We start from the raw sequence: 22,120 nt of genomic DNA on the forward strand, positions 1-22,120 counted from the left end.
ATAGACATTTAAGCTTCTACTAAACTGGTTAGTTTGAAGTTCTTCATTAGCACCATCTTCATGTTTGATGTTTCTTCCAGCTTTCCTTCTTTACATTCCTTTACTGAAAGATGCACTTCAAAAAACTTCCGTTAGGAAAGGTTCGTCTGGAAATTAAAGGAGAAAAAAAAACAAAAAACAAATGAAAAGGAGTCTCGACCCTCGAGTTATTGGTCAGATTCAGTACAATCATTTTCATCCTTAGCTTTGCACTTTGAATAAAGGCAAAGGAGAACTTAAGAGAGTACGGGAGCCCATCATCAGATTAATCATAAAGAAGAGAACGCACGTGCTACGAACTTGTCGCGAGGTCTTTGGAGCTTCATGCATCTATGTTCCCTTGATATTTGCTGCCTCTGGCTCCTCAGTCCTCACCTTTTGAGGTAAAAAAAACACTCAACTGATTAGATGGTGCGATTTTCAACTTGGGGAATGGGTGGTGGAAGTTAAGCACAACAAATCCTTTTATCTAAAGCTGGGGATACACTGATTGCTGTGGTTTCTTGCTTGGGGAAAATATTTTTTTTAAGCAATTCTTGGGGAAAATATTATGCTCTTGTTCAGTGGAGAAAGTGGCGACATTATTGGTAGCAGATCCATTGTACATTAAAAAAAAAACTACACTCCAGATCTACAGATACCAGGTAGAATTCGGTGGGTGTTAGGGCCTGTTTGGTAGACTTCTTGTCTCGGCATGCCAAGGAGACAGAGCACACACGATCGAGGCTGTAAGAGTTTGGGTATCGACAAGTGTACTCAACTTTAGTCTGCATGTCACGAAGCCACACGGCATGTATCCATCATTGTTCATTCCTCCGGACGGCAATGCAAACGGTGGCGTGTCACTGATGTGTCGCAACACTGGTAGCACTGTGAGAGTTAACACACTTTGCTTTCCATCCGCTCTGATCGACTCGGCGCTCGCCATCAGTCCGGATCACAAGCCGGAAAGAAGATAAAGGAGCTCAAACCAGGCTAAAAAGGGGGGCCTTTCCCTCGCCTAACCCTCTTCCGCCATCCCGATGCTTTAGTCGCCGGCCGGCCTCCTTTTGCGGCGCGCGTGCGTGGCCAACCCGCCTGGCCGCGCCACCGCGGTGGCCAGCCGAGGACCACCACCGCCGGTCAACCACGACCGCGGCGGCGGGGGCGGCTCAGTCACTGGCGCGCCCGCTAAAGAAACCCTGCACGGCTGGCTGGCTGGCCGGCCGGCCGGCTTTAGCGGCGGCTGGGGAGGGGATCAGCGGAGGATGGCCGGCATGTGACGGCTAGTAGCTCCGCCGGCTGTAGCTCCGGCGAGCGACACGGATCCTCCGCCGTTTGTTTAATGGTGCTGATCGGCGCGATCGATCCCCCGCTAAGCAAACCGTGGAAAAGCGAGAGGGATCCATCATCGGCGCCACATCTGAAGATGGCATGGCGCCAATCATTTGTTCCGTCTGGATCGAGCGATGAGCCGATGAGGTATCCCACCCGCCCCCTGCAAAAAGCTGCCCGGCTTTTCCGGTGCCGGCCGATCTGAGCTGAGGCTTGCTCAGCTGCCGGCCTGCAGAGCGGCCATTGCTTCATTGGTGCGTTCTGCTTGGCTCCAATTATCAGTGCCTGACGAGTGACGATCTCAGCCCATGCAGTGGCAGCGTACGCCTGTTAGCATTGTGTATTGTACGCGTGCGTGCGTGCATGGTAGTAGCACTGCAGCAGGCAAAGGTCCCCACAGCACACACATGGGCGTCTATGGCGCAGAAGAAAAGTCTTCGTTGTCGCCGAATCGGAATCTGAGATGCAGGATCCAGAATTCACTCGTGCCGTCGTCCTCGATCTCTTGTGTCCGCATCAGTGCATCACCTCCCTGCCCAGCGACCAGCGTTGCCGAGAGAGACGCATGGGCGGCGACGCATCCGACTGGAGTCCAGCTCGTCCTAGTCCAGCCTTTCACGGGGACGGGCGTCGCGTGCATGCGCGACGCGTCCGCTGCGGTCGAGCCAGCAGCGACGCAGCCGGTGCCTGCACTTGTGCCTGTCTGTCTCGGTGTCTCTGCTGGATCTAGCTCCAGCTAGCAGGCAGGCCGCTGCGCCTGCTCTCTAAAGGCGCCTATGCTTCCTGGTCTCTCGAGTCTGGACCATCGGCACGGCACAGCGCGGCTGGCCCCCGTTGCCCTCCCTTGACGCATGATGTCATTGTCCGCCGCGCGCGCAGCAGGCGGCGGGGCAATAATTGCATGCGAGGGAACCGGAGCCGGATTTGGCATCCTCGTCCGCGCGCGGCGGCAGCAGCGATCAGTGGTGGCGTGCAGCTCATGCTAGGCAGCAGGCGGCGAGCCCTAGCCGAGCAGGCTGGCCGCCGGCAGGTCCCCCGCTCGTTCGCTGCAACCTCTCAGTGCCGCGCTGGAGTACCTCTCAGATAATACGGGCGTGACGTCATGCCGGCGCCTCAGCAGTCAGCAGCAGCCACGGATCGGGGGCGTGGAGGAACGGGAACGGACCAATGATCAATGATCGCACATATTCGTATGCGTGATTATTAGTCGCAGCAACCGTATCGCTGCCGACCGGCGTGGCGGATCTTACTGTTGCCCTGCGCGTGCTTTGTGGTAAACAGGCGTGTATGCTTTCTTAGTTTCTTGCATTGGCGATGCTTTCCTTTCCGGTCAACGGCGGGGAGCAGCAGCCTGTGCGATCACTGCGTGTGTTCAGCCGAGCCTGTGCGAGACGTCGCGCTCTCCGAATCAGGGCCTCTGACGGTGCCAACCAATGGCAGCAAGCTTGGGGGCTTCCCTGCTGCTCTCTGAATCCTGATGCCCTGTCGCGACACGCTCCGCGGCGCCGGACCGCTCCTTTCCGCCCGGCCGGGCACATCGACCGCCGCCGCCCAATCGAGACGCCCCATGGGCTCCCCCCAGCAGCCGGGGCGAGCCGTGCGCCCCCTCGCGCAACGTGCCGTATTCATTGGGGGTTCGTTGTCCACGGATGGATCGCCTGCCGCCATCGCCCAGTACGTCCGCCCCCCATCCCTCGTCAGTACGTGCAGCGCTGATGCCGCCTGCCTGCCTGCTGCTGTGCTGGAAGCCGGAGGGAGGCAGCGTCGTTCTCAGCGCAATAATGCAGGCGGCGTCGCCGGACGCCGGGGTGGCGATGGGACGTGTGTTCCCGATGGCGTCGGCGTCGGCATGGTGGCGAAGCGAGGACGGGAGCGGGACGGCGGCGGCACCGGCACCACGCCTCCGCAGCACGTTCTCGCTAGTGGCGGGCAATGGCGACGGAGGGCATGGCCTTGGCCCGCCCGCCCTGTTGGGATTCGTATCTGATGCTTGGCAGACACCGATACGATCAGTGGTGACGGTACAGTTATAGAGCAGTTGGTACATGCTCTTACTCTTCATAACCCCAAGAAGCTTCTTCACCTTCTCTCTCTCTTTTTTTTCCATCACTTCAGCGACGACTTTTACGCATGTCGAATAAAAAAAAGAAAGAAAGACGCAGCGATTATTACTCCACTGATCCCGGTTCTTGCTGCATTCATGTAAATAGTACCGTGACAACTGCAGGTTGCGTCCGTGGAGACATGGAGTACTGTCGACAATGACAAACCGCAAAGGATGAAAAGGAAACGAAGATCGCACATGCCGTATCCTAGATGAGGAGAATTCAAACGCCGGTTTCGCTGTACAGCTCAGTTCTCTGAGAAGTACAGTGCAACGTGTGCAGTTTTAAGTTTCGTCTTCCGCGAGTGAAGCATCGTTAGGTCAGGCAAAAGAGGCGCCACAGCCCTTCCACAAACGATGGGATTCTGATTCTCTCGGATGAACCTGGCCTGAAGATTGGCTCCCTGCTGAATCTTTCAGAAAGCTACGGGTCCCTGCGCGCGAGCATACGATGTTCGGGACCTGCACGAAGCCTTTTGACAAACGCAAGTCGCATTTATAGGCGACTGTTGATCGTCCGTGCTCTTGACCTCCTTGTTTTCGGTTGCTTGCCGCTGTCCACCGACAAATGCCACAAGTAGCAGCCATGATGAACATTGGGAAAAAGATGAAGCTCTGACGGGTGGACCAATCGAAGCTTGGTCGTCGTCGAGATCACAAATCTGAAGCTGAAGGACATGAGCAGGGAAGCTAGACTGAATTCTGAAAGTGGATTCCATTGATTCCTCTCAGTTCTCCATGGTACAAACAAAGCGAGGTGCTAGGGACTAGTTACAGTGCCTCGCGAGAAGCGCGCGAAAATAGAAGCCTTCCCAGCCGAGGCCTAATGGTGATGGTACTGAAACAGCAGCAACAGGAACAAAAAAATTGAAGGAAAAAAAAGAAGGGACCGGACATGGGAAATGCTAGCAGGTTCTATGAACGTTGCTCTTCTCGATCCTAAGCTGAGATACAGTGCAACAAGAAAGGAACTCCTCTTCCTCTGCCGTTCTTTCCGCTCTGGAGGGAGGGAGGTGGTAGCCGAGTTAGATAGGGAGCTGCTGGTCATGTCGATCTCCGTCCCCGCCTGAATCGATCAGGTGTTGGCGTCGACGAGCCTGCGCAGGAAGTCCCTGACCTCGGCCGGCTCGCGGAGGGAGAAGGACGCGCTGGTCTCCTTGGGGAACTTGGACACGAGGATCCCAGCGCCCTGCCCCCGGCTGCGCAGCACCTGCCCGACACAACCGTGGAACCGTCAGAGACAGAATATTTTTCAGCTCCAGAATTTCAGGCTCCGGAGATACGGCGGCAAGCTGACGAGATGATCTCTCGGGAGCGGTGGTGGCCGTACGTACCTTGAACGCGTCCTCGTCGGTTCGGTCGTCGCCGATGTAGATCGGGAACACGTCGCTGCGCTCCGCGTAACCTGGAAGACGAAGAGAGAGAGGAGCGCTTGGTCAGACCACCGTCAGACTGTCAGAGCAAGAAGAAAGCCGCCATGATGGCGTGCCGTTCAGAACTTCAGAGCCAGCAACGAATTGTTCCTCCAAGAGCAGGCAGCAACTCACCGAGCGAGTCGAGCAGGAACTCGAGGGCCTTGCCCTTGTCCCACTTGATCATGGGGCGGACCTCGAGCACCTTGCGGCCCTGCGTGAGGCGCAGGCCCGGGTAGTCCTTGAGCACGGAGCGGACCTGCTCGAACAGCTCGCCCCAGGCGGCCTCCTCCACGCAGCGGAAGTGCACGGACAGGCAGAACTTGTTGTTCTCCACCTTGGCGCCAGGGATCGATGCCTCCACCTGCTCCACCAGCGCGCCGTACACCTCCTCGATCACCGGCAGGAACTCGCTCGCCGGCTGGCACAGCACCGACTTGGCCTCCTGATCGAATCATCGACGGTCAAGGGCTCATCAGTCAAACGACCCGAGGAGGAAGAGGAAGATTACGTGGCACGCGCGTCGCTTTCACCACGACGGTAAAACCTTGTTGCTTGCAAGGATGGAGAGATGATGTGGTAAATTATAGCGGAGGTAGTAGTGTAGTACCTTGCCGTGGTGGTTGGGGTCGGCGGTGGGCCCTCGGATGTCCATCCCGTGGCTCCCGGCGTAGTAGAGCTCCGCCAGCCGCACGAAGCCGAACACCTGCGAGGCGAGAGAGCGCACGGAGCAGCACGTCAGCGTCATCGTCGTCGCCTTCGTCTCGCACGTCGCCGTCGCCACCGAGCATGGCAGCAGGGTCCGGCTACCAAACACTAATGGCCGCAGGCGAGGTAAAGAGGGGAAGAAAAGGGAGAGCTCCCGCCAAGTGGAGGAGCTTCTAGCTACCTCGCGCCGCGCCTGCCCCGTGAGCAGCTGCCGGCGGCTGCTGGATTTCGTGTGCGTGTGTGTGGCGGTGAGAGGCGGAGGAAGGGACCGACTTTTCAGCGAGGAGAGGTTCTGGAAGGCGAAGGCGAATGTGCGTACCTTGTCACAGCAACGCCCGCTGACGATCGCCGTCGGGAAGCGCGCCGCCACGCCGCGCACCGCCTCCCTCATCTGCGTCGGGAGTTCACAGGGTCAGAGGATGGCCAAGAAGTAGTAAAAGGAAGCTTTGCTTTGGGAAGCAGAGCATGCTCTGCTTTCCTATTCATAAGCACGGAGGCGAGGAGCCGAGGAGGAGGAAGAGGAAGTGAGCGGAGGCTCAGGCACGCACCTCGTCGGTCATGACAGCGCGGTCGGGGTCCTCGACGATCGGGGACAGCGTGCCGTCGTAGTCCAGGAACACGGCGACCTGCTTCCCCTTGGCCGCCGCCGCCAGCGCGTCGAACCGGTCCAATGCCGACGGGTGCCGCTCCTGCACACAAGTCAGTTGGTTGCTCCTTTTCAGCGCCATGGATTCGGCCGGCCATCGGAACCAAGAATATATATTTTTTTTGCGTCTGGCCATCCAGCGGCCGACGTGTATTTACCATCCAGTCGTCGTGCTCCGCGTCGGCGGCGCCGGCCAGGGGCGCCATGAGCCTGTGCCTGGGCGAGGAGGCCTTCATGGAGTCGAGCCAGGACCCCATGACGGCGGCGCCGAGGTCGACCTGCGCCGCCAGCTTCCGGCACGATTCGCCCCCCTTCCTCGGCGGCGGGAACGAGAAATGCCGCGCCGCCGCCGCCGCCGCGACGACGGCGTCCTCGGGGCCGAGCACCACGCCGTGCTTCGTCATGGTCAGCGGTGATGGCTACTCCGCAAACCGACCACCGCCGGTCGACCGACGACAGCAGCGGTGGCTACTGGCTAGAGAGAGAGGTGTGGATCGGAAGAGAGGGAGAGGGAGGGAGGCGCTGGAAGCCGATTCAAGCTGCTGAGGGATGCTTCTAGCTTCGGCTGTGTGGGGGAGTTTGGGGATGGTTGGGAGGGTATTTATAGGTAGGGGGAGGGGGCAGGGCCTGGCCAACCCTTTTCGGTGCCTGTTTTTTTCCTCTCTATTTGATTTTTTTAATTACAACCACACGGGAGTTTTCTTGCCCCCTGGGTTGTTGAGAAACATGCACCTCAGGAAATCACAAGTGGGTATTAAATGTGGGACCTTTCTTTCTCTTCCTCTTTTGGTTCAGTACATGGGTGGCTTCTTTTTTCAATTGCTGAACTTTTGCTAAACGGTATGAACACATTTAAATTGTTACCAAATGACTAGTAAGCAATGAGTGGAAACGGAGTGAGAAGAAAACAAGAGCCTACGTCGTACTAAAATCGGACTCTGGTAAGTCAGAAGTATGAAAATGTATTAAAAAAAAGATAGTAACGTAAACCAGCGCCCCATTTGTACTACAGTTAGCTAGGACTCTACTTCGTGATGCACTTATTTTCTGATGAGTTCCCTCAAAAAAAAATAAAAGGAAGAAAAAAAACACCAGCAAAAGTCAGCTGTTGATCTGGTCAAGGTTTGCAGCCGAGGGACGGAGGCGCGGCTGCAGACGGATCCAAAGTCCTCAGGCAGCTACACAATTTACAAGAAAGAAAGAGAAAAAAAAAACCCTTCGCGTTAACCGACGCACCTACCAACCGCTTTAACTAACGCGACGTCGCGATTTGGCAAACAGAGGGGGAGGAGGGGGAGGGACACACGTCGGATCCGGTCGCGGGTGCGCTGTCGCCGTCCACGCGTCCGCGCAGCGGCGCCAGCTCGGACGCGCCGCCCTGGGGCCCGGCCTGCGTCCACGTGTTCCTCCGCGGGAGAGCTAGTGGGGGGGGGGGGGCGCGGGACCGCGTCGACATGGAGGGGGCCCCGGTGGGTGGGCCCCGCATGCACCGAGCTGCTGAGCTCCTGTTCCTGTCCGGCTTGTTGTACTCGGCTCCCTCTCGCTGTCGTGCAAGGGGGTGTGTGCGTATGCTGTTGTAACTGTGATGGCGCACCCGGGTGGAAAAAGGGTGACGGCAGTGGAAATTCAAATAATATCCCATTTATTTATTGGGATAAAATCGGAATAATTCTGAAAAAAAACTGCTTCGAGACGTGGTTTGCAGTTCAGGTGCAATTTATTTTTTGAAACAGTTGCAAATTAGATTTAAGAAGAATATAGTAATATAAGGGTAGATAAGTTTTTCTGAAAAAAGATAAACATGTCATCATCACTATTTTCTTAAGATGAAATCATAGGAAAGCTTTTATAAATGTTACTATCTCCAATTCAATATATTTAACAATTACGGACATCAACACACTTGCATTTGTTTTGAAAATGACGTTTTAGATAAAGATGATTAAATATCACGGAAGAATCTTCTTTTGGATAAATACAGTAATACCTATGCTGTCAATAATATCTATGTTGTCAATGTACATGAGAACACACTTGTGTTTAATTTGATAGAAATCTCTCTCCCTCTCTCTTCCTTACTTTTGAACAAATTTGGCACCTTTAGCTGGCTAACTTTTGAACAGGACTCGATTGCAAGCAAAAAGCAACTCGGTTTTTTGCTTCCCAAGGCTTGAACTAACCTAACCTTTCTTGAGGGGAAGCCGTGAGTGGCCTTTCCAGGAGGCTCCCCTAAAGAGTAAAGACAGTAGACGGCCCTACCCCAACCAACGCCCATTGGAAAACCTCTTGTGCATCTGTGGGCTGTTTCACCCGTCGTGGACACCGCACCAACTACTGTTCCTTTCTTCAGAAAAAGAAATCGAGGGAAGCACACCCTTCTAGAACTGGATGCCCATTACGCCTTTACCTATGAACAAAAATATTACGCTACTCCAAGCACGGTAATTCATGAAACGGCTCTCACTGCCTCGAGATCGTGTGCCCTGACGTCATGGTTAACTGTTGCTCCCATCCTGCCCTACCCTTGGTCCGCAAGATGGATCTGTTTCAGATTGCTTGTCGAGGCAGGGGAGGGAAGATCATCCATCACTCCAGAGTCTCGAACGCTGCAAACTTCAGGCACGTAGAAGTTTCAGAGGCATCGTGCACCCATCTAGGATTCTGCCGGCGGCTGCTGCTGCTGCTCCTCCTCTCTGGGTCCGGGGCCAAAGCATGCAGCAATATTCAAATGCACGATGCTTGGAAGATTCTTCAGTCGAGCAGCGAGACCGTCAAAGTCACAGTTTCTAGGTCACCACCCCTCTTCACGCACATAATTGTGTGCAGTTTTTTTATTAGTGTAATTGTATGCTCGCATAATTGTACGCATATGCATACAAGTCCGGCGTGTGTGTCAGAGCTTTAGACTTGTGTTTGCGAGTTGCTGGTAGTATTCAATTGCATGTGAAACTACTGTATTGATTCGTCCCCAGCAGTGTGTTCTGTACTGATTCTTTTTTGTTCAGCAACTTGTGATCGAGGAGAAGTCCAAGTCTCTGCTGTCTACTTGACTTTGACTCTGAAGAAAAGGTTGCCGCTGCAGCTGCATGCATGACTGGACGAGTGGTGACTGACTCAGGACAGTGCCTTGGGGGCCCAGCAAAGCAATGCAGCTAGCTGGACGGCCGTCGAAGCTGCCTCGCTCCTTCCTGCTCTGTCATTTGCTTGTAACTTGGAGAATAATAATTTTACACGTAGCTTCCGGACGGGGCTGATCGTTGGGGAGAGGTTTAGCTGGTTTTCTGAGTTTGCAAGGGGAAAATCTTCCAATCCAAGAATAACTAGATGTGAAACATTTGCTGCCTCGTAGTGTTGGAAATAAAATACAGAGCTCAGCAGGCGACACAGATGAGATGGGTGTGGACTGGACACTCCTACTCCTTGCCTGCAAGATTCCGGACACCATGTGTATGCAACGATGCCCGGAACACAGAAAGGATTGCTGAATACAAAAGGCTAGCTACACTGTGCACGAAAAGATTCGGAGTAGTAATTTTTTTAGTCGCTCCGGTCAAAGTCTCCAATGCCACCATTAACGACAGCTAGCGCAACTGCTGCTAGGATATCTTACATCATAGACAACTTTCTTAGTACTACTTGCTAAAAAAAATGTGTTAACGTGCAATCTCCGCAGTCCACGCCAGAATTGTGTGGCTTCTGCAAGCAATGCATTCTCTTTTCTTAACTTCCACAAGGTACACATACACTGAAAAGGCAACTGCGCATGTGGCAGAAAGCTCGAGAGCGAGGCTTCTACCAAGAATACAAAGAGGGGAATGCATGGTCGGTTTGTCTTGTAATGTCGTATCTAGATGCATAAACTTTGAAAGTTTCAGATCCTTACCCTTGTTAATGTGGTATTTGTATGCCAGTTTGACAAGTCAAAATCGGGCTATTTTTTGGGCACTTTGAACCTAGATGGACTAGTTTAACAAGTTTGGACTTTTATCTACACTTTCAAAGTTCATGAATTTGAGTGACACTTCATGACAAATTTTAAGGACTGCCCGTGCATTTTATTCAAATTAAAATGACGATGACAGCGCATTCTGTCACTTTTCCTTGTTGGAAAAACGTGATAATTAATATTACCTTGCTGGTGTTGAAAAAACACCGTGCGAGATTGCTTGAGAGAGATCCTTGCGCCGGCCAGACACGACGGCCGGTCCTTGTCCAGCTCCACACGCCATGAAACGGGACTAAAAGTACCATGCTTTTGGTTTGGGTTGTGTGTGATTTTCACCATGTACCTGCTGCCCTTGTCCTTACCTCGGCCGTCTCCTATAGCAAATGCAAGAGTCCATTCTTTTGATTGTTCTAACATTCTCTCCTGTCATCAGGTTGCATGACGCACACCTTTTTACCACTCCTAAAGTCCTACTAGCTACACATAGTTCACACATGCTGATCTCAGCTTCATTGTTGCATTACATGTGTGGTTAACGTGGCTGTGCGTAGGATACATGGTACCTATACGTTAACCCAACAATTTTTAGTTCTTTAATCTATCTATGTAATGTGTTGGAGCATGCACACTTAGGGCCTGTTTGGCATGGCTCCAGCTCTGAGATCCATGCTGGAGCTGAAGTTTGTAAAATAGATTAAAATATTTTATTTTTCTTATTTTAAATGTAAAATAAAAGTGTAATGACTCAGCAAAAGACCCTTGATTTATATACCACTCTAGCTCTAAGAATTTCTGGAGCTAGATATGAGGAGCTCCAAGAACTCCACGAATTTTCTGAAGTCGGAGCCATACTAAGGTCTTGTTTGGCATAGCTTCAGCCTTTTCTAAGATAGCTCCTGAAGCAGCTTCTCTGGTGAAGCTGAAATTGTTTTCAAAATTATTTGGTGAAACATGGGCCTATGGGAGAAACTCGACGAAGCTACGATTTCCAGCTTCTCCTACCCAGTGTAAGATGAAAACAGCTTCACCCGTTGCTTCATGGATGAAGCTGTTGAAAAAATACCTCTTTAGCACAGCTTCATGTGAAGCTATTTTTAAAACTCTTCAAAAAACTGTGCCAAAGGAGCTCTAAACACGCCCTTACTTCACTGCTCCTACTACTGGAGAGTAGTAGCAAGCAAGTCACTTGGCTGGCCTGTCAAACTAACACGGCATTTACATATATACAAGTATGTAGCAGCCGTGGACAATGATGCCTCGCACTACTGTTCACTCTTCACTGGTTCTTCAAGCCTGGTAGTTGCGAGGAACCTGCCATTTCTGATGACAGAGACCGCGCTGCACCACATATACAGTAGACAAAACACCCATGGATTAAACTAAAACGGGCTCGTAATAAGCTACAAATTAAGAGATAATAATTTATTAAGGTTAAATGGACGCTTGTCGGGAGCATGGCAGCCTCCTAATCCTTCTCTCTTCGCCGAAAAGTCGCCCTCCTTTTTATTTAGCCCCGGATTGACCTTTGGTTGCAAGGACCTAATTGTGTCTCCTGTGTCGTGTCACTTGGTTGACACCTGAATCAACTTTTGTGTTAGGTTGAAGCATGCATGTATGGTTTCAGTGACTTGTGTGGCTGTCACACCGGCCACTTGGACGCCAAGCACACGGTAGGGCCACAGTTAGGGCGTGCCCGAAATGAAATGTAACTTGTACACTTAGTACATCTGTGCTTGCATCTTGCGGCACTGCTGGGACATGCATGCATGCATCCTGCGGCATAATAATATTCTTGTGTCCTAAGGCGTTGTCTGGGGTGGGGTTCTTCTCAGCACTGTTTTTTTTTTCAGTGAAGAAGTGTAGACACAGTAACATGGAAAATTAGAATGTTAATAACTTGGGGTCTAGGGGTGTAAATTGATGATCCTTAGGTGCACCTTCTGTTTAGTTCAAATATTTATACTGCTTCTCCAAAATAAGGTCCTATTTTAAAAAAAGTAGTACAAATATTTGAACTAAAGAGGGTTGATAGATACACCTAAGAGTCACCAATTTGCACCTCTATTGGAGCCGCATGAACCCTACCAATTATGTAATTAAGTAATAGGCATAGGTTGGTGACTCAAAATATAGTAGCCAAAAATCCAGCAGAAACCTAGTTGCTTGTCTGCAATTGAAAAATTCTGGTTTTGATCAAGCAGGATATCTTTTCTTGAGGGTTATGTGTGTATGATGGCTGAGTATTTGTTGATTACCTCTAGAATTTTCTCAAATGGTTAATGGTGTTTCTGCTGTAACCTGGATATCTTTTACTGTGAAAATATTACTGACAACGACTTCCCCATATCAGTCAGTTAATAATGTGACTTAAGGAGTTAAGGGGAAAATGGGTATATTTTTCTTTGAAAAAGGAAATATAGGATACGTTGTACTGTACGAATGGTTAATGCTATTTCTGAAAGCTTCTCTCGGTAGCTAGCATTGATGGTGAACAGTGGACTGCAGGTGCTCGTCATGGACGGAAAGGTCTTTTGCACAGAGGTTTACATGTGCCAGCGGTTATTTGGTACACATGCACGTCGAGGGCTCGTCGTTGACGGACGAACAAGAGCCTATGCTCTGAAAGGGGCTCTCCAATTCCATGGTCGGTGGCTGGACCTACTCATCACACGCATTTCTTTCGGGTATCCTGTTGATGTGTTGCCGTCCCCAGTGGACACGCCTGCCAGTGGGCCCGGGCGGCCGGACTATCGCGGGGTCCACGGTAGTATCCGCCTCGTTCGACCGGGTGCTAACCGTCACGCTAACAGGTGTGGCAGCAGTGGCAGCGACAGTCTCCTATTTTTTAGAAATGAAAATCCACCGAGGTTTTTGTTTTCGAAACTAGAAAAGAAACTCCGAGTCTTGCTTCTTTATTTCATTTTTGGGTATTTGGCTACGTCGAAGTGTCTAACGAGTAATGAGCAGAGTGCTGAACACAAAGCACACACAAGTTATAAGTTTTCGCCGCGATAGCACGATGATAGTATGCCTTTGCAAACCTAGTGGGAAACACCTTTCATGAACGATCCACTTCTACTAGACGATATGTTTAGTGCCACGTGGTGCATAGTATGGTTCAAGGTAAACACAAAAGTTAGCTGCAATGGTATAATAGAATGGTCGACATGGTATTAGTAATAATTACATTGGATAGTGCTTTACTTTACTTTGCCTTTAGGTGATTATAGGTTTCTCCACTCCTGCCGTTTCAGCAACAACTTCAACTTCTATCCTATCTTATCCAAAGTGCAGTTGCTTTAGCATTTTAGCAGATCAACCTTTCCATTAACTTACCATATTTAACAAATTTATAGATTAACAAGACTGTCTGCTAGATTCAATATGAAAAATACTTTTCAATATGCTATATTTTTTAAATCTCACATTTTTACTTCTAACTAAAGTATCACCTTTGAGACTGTATCGATGCCCTAATAAGTGTTTTACATTTTAGATTGAGATGGGTACAGTTTCACTTCTTCTTGCTTTGATTTGCCCTTGCAAAATTAGCGCCGTTGCAAAATTAACAAATTCTCAATTTCCTTTTATTATGTGCTTCTACGTCTCTAATTTTTCTACTCTATCGCCTATTTTTTTTTTCGACGCGAGGCTCCGCCCCATTTCCATTAACGAGAACGGAACTATACTCTATCGCCTAATGGGGCGACAAAGGGAGTGAGGTACCCTAGTCCGTAGGATCACCTCTCGGTAGTAGGCAGAATGGATTAATTAAGTGATAGGATGATGGGATATAGAGATCCTACGAGACCGTGGTTGCATGCAAAGCGGATGAAAGGCAATGTGCATCGAGGTAACAAACTCGCTAGCAGCCACAAACGGCTTTTTGCTCTAGCTAGTATTTTTCTTTTACAAAATACATTAATAGAGAGTCGCAGACCCTTGGACGCACACCCACCGTTGTTAATACACACTCACGTACACCTTACTTCTATATATCTAAGATTTAGTGTTAGCCTAAACGTACACCTTACTTCTATATATCTAAGAATCAGTGTTAGCCTAAACGGTAGTCGGTCACCTACTATTTAAGTGTTTATTTAGACTAAACTGTCATTTAAACAGATTAAACAGTCATTAAATAGGGTAAACAACTGATTAGACGGACACGGCTAGTCACTGTGTAGTGTATACACGGCGTGTACATGGGCTAAACGGCCGTGTAGACGAACAATGATATGAATACAGAAGAATAAGTCATCAGGTTCTGAGATAGATAACCATCATACGTCTTGGTGTTGGTGGACACCGCCATCTACCACTGAAAGAAATAGGTGTGCGTTAATCAGACCATAGGGCCGAGTTCAATAATATAATCACCTCCATTGGTTCTACCACCTACGTGTTTGCTTGGTTCTCTTCTCTTAATGTAATGTTCATTTTCCCCCTTACAGAACTAAGAAGAAACTGCACCCACTGGTTGCTATCACCTCTACACAAATGGTCAATTATACGTGTTCATTTTGTAGATTAAAAAAACAGCAGCAAACTATCTGCTACTTAGCTAGTCGTTTCTTACAAGTTTCAACCACCTCCTCATTTTTCTCCTGCGATGCTGGCCACCAAAGTCATGTACGCGTATCTCTTGACCTTTGTAGCTTTTGCCATGCAGTTCGTTGCTCTCTCTTCTGCAGGCAGTATGGAGTACAATAATACTCGAAATGCAGAAGCTTCCCCAAGAGCTTGCCAAGTTACTCCTACCGGAAGTCCTCATGGTCCAAAGCGAGCCCGGTGTTAGGTTTGCGAACCAGTGCACCTCGTTTTCTACTGAAGATGATCGTGACAGCAAGCAAAGCTGTGAGTCAGGTCTGGATGGATTTGACGCGGCCGCTGGTAGCGACCTGGGAATGTCGGGCGAGCCCAGGCACGCACTGCACGCGTGTTGCATCCGCGCGTCGTTAGCGTGTTGATTGGTCATTAGTGTGCAGGAGAAAGGGGGTTACGGGATAGAGAAAAAGGATCCAGGTGATAGAAAGCTGGGCAGTTGAGACGTGGCCTGAGGAGAGTATAGTAATGGTAGGTGACTGGAGTTTATGATTGGGTGATATGGAAAGGCAAGGTGATCTGTTGGCAAAGTACATGTATCCTCTGATCCTCCTTTAGCTTTTATCTCTTGTTTCTCTCTTTAGCTAAGACGACCTGTGTCTTTCACCGAGAATGAGTGACAAATTACGCTATGCATATTAAAACCTGGGATATACACATTATAACATGCATGAAAACTGAGAGGCATTGACAAAATGAAGTTTGACAGAGTTTTCTTTCCTAATGAAGTGTCCACTATATGTGCATGTCCGATCCTAAACTGTTTGGCCTTTTTATTCTTGCAAAGTACTATGTAAAAGGCTCCAGTATTTATGTGTGTGCATGTACGTAACAGTTAAACTCTTTGGTAGCTTCAGGAAACAATCTGTTTTTTTTTTCAATTGAAAAGATATTACGGGATTCCATTAAGTACGTATTCGGACAAGGAAGTACTGGCCAACGTTTGGTATTTTCGGAACTAAATTCTAGCGCAAAAGGTATACAAAGGTGATCGGAAGAGATTACATTTCTGATTAAACAAACAACCAAAGGGGTAGCACTGAAGCCACTATTATTTTTTCCCCTGAGAACCCAAGCCACTATTAAATCTGATCTTCTCTTTTTAAAACCATCCGTTTTTTTTTCCATAATGTTTTCCTGAAAGCGGTTGCATTCGATACCTTGTTTATCTTCTCTTTAGGTAAAGCCGCTGGCTTTATCACTGTCACAATCTCATGTAGTATCTGCCAATGCAAGATGGTTGCTGACTGTGTTAGGCTCAATATATAGAATGTAGAATGCGGGTCCATCAAAATTCCAAGTAACTAGTTGGCCTAGTTAGGCTGCATGCACCTCTAGAGCATTGCAAGCCCCTCTAGGCCACTTTGGAGCCAATGCCGCAACAAAGTCTTTCGCATGTCGACAACATATTCTAAAATCGATCTTCTTCGATGCTATTGTAATTGCTACCAACAAGATTTGTATCTGATTCCTTTGGTTGCCTCCACCTATTTATAATTAAGATATGACCATGTTGTGGTTCTTTGTATGAAATATATATACAAAAGTAGCTTTTTGAAACCTGAAGAAAGCATTGCAATCCTAACGTTCACGATCGATCGGTTAAAAACTGCTCTATTAAAAAAAATTATCCGTACACAGAGCTTTTTGAACCCTTCTTCTAAATGATGACATCTTTTTAGCACCTCTCAATTTTGTCCATTCGATCTCACTCCTACAGTTCTAGCACTCGTGTAGCATCTTGCCCCATATTGGCTATAAATGGCAGGGTTATTTTCAGCAAGCCACAGTCACACAAATTATTGCAGAAGCAAGGATCCAGGTTATTATGTTGTGGCTAGATGAATTTCAACACTTATGGGTAGAAGGTTTTTAGAAGATGATGGCCCATGGGACCAAGAAAGTTTGATTATTTCACAGCTGTGCTTATGAATCAAATGCAATCCATTAGTACTTAGGTAGAAAAAATTCAGGTAACTCAAGACAGGTTGACTGTGAAGCAAATACACTTCTTCAAAATACATACAAAGTAACTATCATTTTCCAGGTGTCAACATACAAATAAGTGATGTTCCTAAAATCAACACAATCCCAAATATAGACGACTCCGTCCATTAATAATCTATGCTTACTACATATAAATCTATCAATACTTTTGCATTATAAAACACTTTTTAATGATGAGCCTAAATATAGTCCTCAAATGTTCACTTTAAATGAACTTAGGATAGCAAGAGCTAAATTTAAGAAGAGTCTTATTGCGACTATCACAAAATCACTTAACTGTTAGTGGGAAAGAAAAAAACTGTCCATCAAACGTAATTTCATATCATCATATATTTCAGACCTATTACTATAGCAACAGATAACTTAGATAAATAGTGTGCGATCTAGATGTGTATCAGAGACTATAACAATGATATGTAAAGTAGAACAATGTTAGATTTAAACTACAAATATGACGTAAAGTGAGCACTGCCAGCGAGAGAATATAGCGGACATGTGTGACAAAGTTATTGGCGCTCTTCTTGTCTATAAACAGACACAGACGCAGGCACGAGCGTGCACACACACATTGTACAAGATTAATGGATATCCTAATCAGCAAATATCTGAACGGAGCATCTTCCAGCATTGTTTTTTTTCAATGACACAACTAGACTAGATTCTGCCATTTTCTGGAGCATCCTGTTGGGATCAATTATATATGTATATACCTTTTGATCATTAAGTTAGTTTTGTTTCTGTCTCATCATGCATAGATATACATCTACTTTCAGCTACTTACATTATGATCGTATCTTATGACTAGTAGTGCATTGCTTGCTTGTGCCTGCACACGTATATAGATTTAGGCCTGTTGATATTCTTTTGCTTTCGATTTAGGCCTGTTGATATTAATTTTCCTTTTGAAGATGCTATAATAATGCCTTGTTTTTTCCGTTTATTTAGTACAAGTTGGATGCTTCTCATCCATATATGCAAATCTTCTTTTGGTGCTCCCCTGTGCAAGACCATAATGGTATAACATAACATTTGCTATCTACCAAAGATACACGAGCTTCAAAATTTGTGGACAGTTACACTTTGAGTTTCTAGTATATCATCAAGCTTAAATTTAAAAATTTCAACTTGGAATAGTTTGAACCTGAATCTTTTTAAGCCAAGTTAAACGTTTGAACTTTCGAATCAAAATCTGACTAGCGAATATTCATATATAGACTCCCACTATATACTAACCATGTTTCCACCTGCAGCTGGCCAGAAGATATGTACATTAATTGAAATTTTCTATGAACTAGCAATTTATTTAACAACTAATAAATTCTTATGATATTATATTTGCAAACCTGGTGAAGTCACAAATTACATTTTTCAGGTTTCAATAACTATGTCCCCAGTTACGATTTTACACATGCAAACTAAAGCATGCATTAACAAATGTGGTACTTCTTATTATATCGAATTTCTACAAATACATAATTTTTCAACTCTATTAATGTCAATATTGAAACATCCAGCAATGCAAATAGTACTAAATGACCATTTCCAGTTTTCCAAATAGGTCGATGTTTTACAGGACAATATCTTCAGATAATCCCCTGATCATGTTTGTATATATGCTTCTTTTCATCCCACAAGCATCATAAACCCATCATTGGGATACTTAGAACAATTGGCAATTCGTTGTAAGAGCATCCTCAGATAAGTGATCTGGTCATTATGACTTCAATAATTGCAATTCCCACTAATGGAAGCACAACATGGGTCGACTCTTCAAGAACTCCTCCCATTCGTAGCACAAATTATGTGCTAGTTGTAAATTTTATAGGCTAAAATGTCTCCATTGGTATTAACACTTTGAATAGAAGAAAGACATTCCACGACCTCATGAACTATAAACCTTCTAAGTCATTTTCTCACCCTCGCCCTAAGGGAGGATTTTTTGTGTGCGTGTGTGTTGGGGATGGGTTGGTGGGGGGGGGCGTTAGTGCTTTGAGGATTAGAATTATTTTTTTTACATAAGTGTATTCACATGAAAAAGTGAATGAAAAGAATGTGTATATGCGTTTTGAGAATAAAAGTAACATGATGTACCATACAGCCTGCACAATATCATTCTTTAGCATATATGCCTTATAAAAAAGCTATACATACATGTTCTTTTAGTTGGAGGCTTTCATAACTATATGCGGACCAGTAATTTGTCGTTAAGTTGACAAGATATATCTATTATGCAATTAAAACTTATATGTGGGGAATTAGTTTCCACTTTAATATTGGAGGTATGAGTATGACATAAATTTTGGAGCAAGGGTTCCCAATATTAGTTGTGATAAATTAATAGAATTTTATACTTTATATATGAATGCATTAAATTTAAGTTAATGTTAGAATCCACGGACAAATATAGAGTACTTTTAGATTATAATTTAACGGAATTGAAAGCAATGTACTCCATAGTTAAGTTAAAAAAAGGTGGTCTATTTGCCATTGAGAATTTTGTCCAATCCCTTGTTTATTTATTAATAGGCATGAAATTTGATGGGTAAAATTCCGGAGGCAGGAGAAGAAGTAATACTTTCAAAATTTAGCTCCTAGCATATGTGATACTTGAGAGAACAATTTTTTTTCTTGATTTGCAAGGCTGATTTGGGAATGAAGCAAAGCAGTGAGAAGTGGGAATATATGCTGTTCCCAACTAGCAAGTTTTTGCCGTCTACTGGATTAAAATTCAAAATAATGATCCTGTTGGGGCCAAATTTGTAAAGGTTGGCTACAATAACTCATCAAGTCAGGTTTATTTCTTTGATTGGCAAGACCTTCCTTAGCCTTTTAGCTGGTGAAGCTTTCTATCAGATGTTAGCATCTGCTCTGTACACCTATTGTCTTTGTTAGAAGAATATATGGAGCTGCAGAAAGTAAAATTGTCCATGTGTTGGCATTGATTATATCTCCAAAGGATGGCGGCACGAGATTTTGTGGCCTAAATTATTTCAAATCATCGTAGATACGATGACATAGACAGAAAATATGCTATCTCGACAAGCACCGCGCCTAAATCAGCATATTTGGTCAATGCAATTATCATATATACGTAAGGTATCTAAAGAAGTGTCATGTCTGACAGCAAAAGTCAAATGGTGAACAGAAGTATTGTCTTGTCAGGCATATGTTCTTTTTTCTTCTTCATTTCATAATATAGCGAATGTTAAAGTCGCAGGAGTGCGCCGCCCGTGATCTAGGTTTGATCCACCATCTTGAACACACGCGTTAAAGACTGTTTTCCAAAAAGAGGAATATTAGTGTAATTGCTTTAAAATTGTTTCTTCATGATAAAAAAAAATGTGTCGCGATTGGTCAACTTCAGTTGTTCTTAGGAAAAAGAATTTCACCTTGGGTTTTTTATTACATCATGTTTTCATACTTAACAAAGTCAGCGTTTTCAAATTATAAACCACTGTATCAAAATGTTGGTTCTACCAACTGGATGCACAGGGGTGGCCAATTCTTGTTGTTCTTACAAAAAACCGACGTTGGCTTTTCTGAACACATCATGTTCATACTTGTCGAAGTCAGTACTTTCAAGCCATGCACTGTATTAAAATGTTGGAACTACCAACTGGGTGCAGGGCGTCAAAATGGTCCCAAGGTTTAGTTTTGTTGCTTTGCTTCCTAGTTAACAAACATAATAAAATGGCAATTAGCTGTTCCTGACCTAAAGCTTTTGACCAGGGATCAGTGAAAGTAGATCGGAAACAGGCCATTCTGCATTGAGTATATATTATGCGGGTACCGTGGCATAGATTATGGACGTACACACCGTGTCCCAAAAAAGCTGACAGACAATTGCAGTACGTAGTATCTATACATTGTTTTCCATGTCTCTGCAGTACTGACAATGCAATGTAGTAGCTTTTGGTTGGGTGCATTTGATTACTCGATCGGTTAGCATGTAGTTGCTGATTTTTTGTAGCAACCAATCAAGCATATGCCAGCGTTACAACGCGTGGTGTACAAGGCGAGATTCATTGGGAACTTGATGCCAGAACCCACGGAAAACGGGCGCCAAGATTCTCTCTTCAGACGGTCGGCCGAGAACCTTGAAAATGTGTGACCATGGAGATTCTTGTTTCTGGAAGAAGAACAGTAACCGTGGGAACCACTCTGACGCCTACCGGCCATGATAATTGATCGGCCGCCAGTACTGACGAACACCTAACACTTAATCTGCATCGATATTCATTCCCGCCACCGAAGAGCTACTCTTCATCTGAAAATCGAAGAACAGCTCGAACCTGGATAAATTAGCGATAAATCAGGCCATGATTCCGGCTCACGAAGAGGCAGGCCACAGCACACGCCAAACGAACAATTCAGAGCCGAGCGGAGAGAACAGGCGCAGGAATGCTCTTCATTTGAGAACATTGTTGTTGCTGAGAGGCAGCTGACGGGCAGAGCAATTCCTTGGCCATGTTGCCGTCAGCCTGCCAGGCACGTCAGAGATACAGTTTCCGATCGATCGAGCAGCCAAGGCTTGCAGCGGAATCCTTTCCTTTGGGCGATTGCGGAGGCACACACATCATGCGGATGCGGATGCGAATGCATCACATGGACGCTGGAAAGTTGCGCGGGCGCATGCCGCATCTTTCGCCGGATTCTTGCTTGCTTTGACCAGCAACATCGAACGAACCAACTGAACCGCACGCGCGCGTGCTCGTGGAGAAGTTTGGTTGAGCTTGCTTGAGCAGCAGGTGGATGGAGCAGCAGAGAAGCCGTCTGCGTCCGTGGCCAAACCTGCAGCATCTCCGTCTCTTAGGTGTTCTCTAAGTTTTTTTTTTGCCCAGTTTCCACTAAAAAATCTGGGCCGATTCTTCTTGCTTCTCCCCTTCCCTTCTAATAAAATTTACGGCAAAGCTTTTGCCGCGCCCTTTCGAAAAAAAAATGTATGCAGCATTCTGCACATGCTGGATCGAACAGGATGCGACGACGACGACCACCACGAGGAGTGCGAGCGAGCGGCGGCTGTAGAATACTGTCTACTTGCTGTACCGGCGATGCAGGGGACCATCGCCGCGCTGCGCTCGTTCTCGCTCGCAGCTGCCGACGATCAGGTAGAGATCGTGAGCTAGATGCGAACAGAATCGGCGCGAAACAGGAAGGAAAGGAACGGACAGGGAAACCGAATCGCCTTTGTGCCGATCCCTGCCTGTGGTCGATGGAGGTGGAAGCAGTTGCAGGCTTGCAGAGCCATACACGACGATTGCATGGCAGCAGCTGGTCAAGGCCTCGGAGATGCTTTGACGATGCATGTATCTGCAGGCTTCCGATGCCATGCCACGTCG

At 47.0% G+C, this 22,120-nt stretch overlaps 1 protein-coding gene across 1 annotated transcript; it reads right to left on the reverse strand.

The window, feature by feature from the left end:
• Positions 1-4,153: 4,153 nt before the first annotated feature.
• LOC112877407 (probable trehalose-phosphate phosphatase 9) lies at positions 4,154-6,784 on the reverse strand. The gene is made up of 7 exons (XM_025941706.1): positions 6,382-6,784; positions 6,126-6,266; positions 5,897-5,968; positions 5,480-5,575; positions 5,005-5,314; positions 4,792-4,862; positions 4,154-4,667 (listed from the first exon to the last, which is right to left on the reverse strand). The coding sequence occupies exons 1-7, from the start codon at positions 6,625-6,627 to the stop codon at positions 4,533-4,535; spliced, it is 1,071 nt and encodes a 356-aa protein (XP_025797491.1). The 5' UTR covers positions 6,628-6,784; the 3' UTR covers positions 4,154-4,532.
• Positions 6,785-22,120: the final 15,336 nt, after the last annotated feature.

This window comes from Panicum hallii, chromosome 9 (assembly GCF_002211085.1).
Source record: "Panicum hallii strain FIL2 chromosome 9, PHallii_v3.1, whole genome shotgun sequence".
NCBI classification, from domain to species: domain Eukaryota; kingdom Viridiplantae; phylum Streptophyta; class Magnoliopsida; order Poales; family Poaceae; genus Panicum; species Panicum hallii.

What these genes read in the sequence shown, in the direction of transcription:
- LOC112877407 (XM_025941706.1), bottom strand. Translation starts at nt 6,627, where the DNA reads ATGACGAAGCACGGCGTGGTGCTCGGCCCCGAGGACGCCGTCGTCGCG. An exon ending in GCGCTGTCATGACCGACGAG is followed by an intron (nt 5,969 to 6,125) that starts GTGCGTGCCTGA and finishes CTCCCGACGCAG; the next exon opens with ATGAGGGAGGCGGTGCGCGG. An exon ending in GTTCCTGCTCGACTCGCTCG is followed by an intron (nt 4,863 to 5,004) that starts GTGAGTTGCTGC and finishes TTCGTCTTCCAG; the next exon opens with GTTACGCGGAGCGCAGCGAC.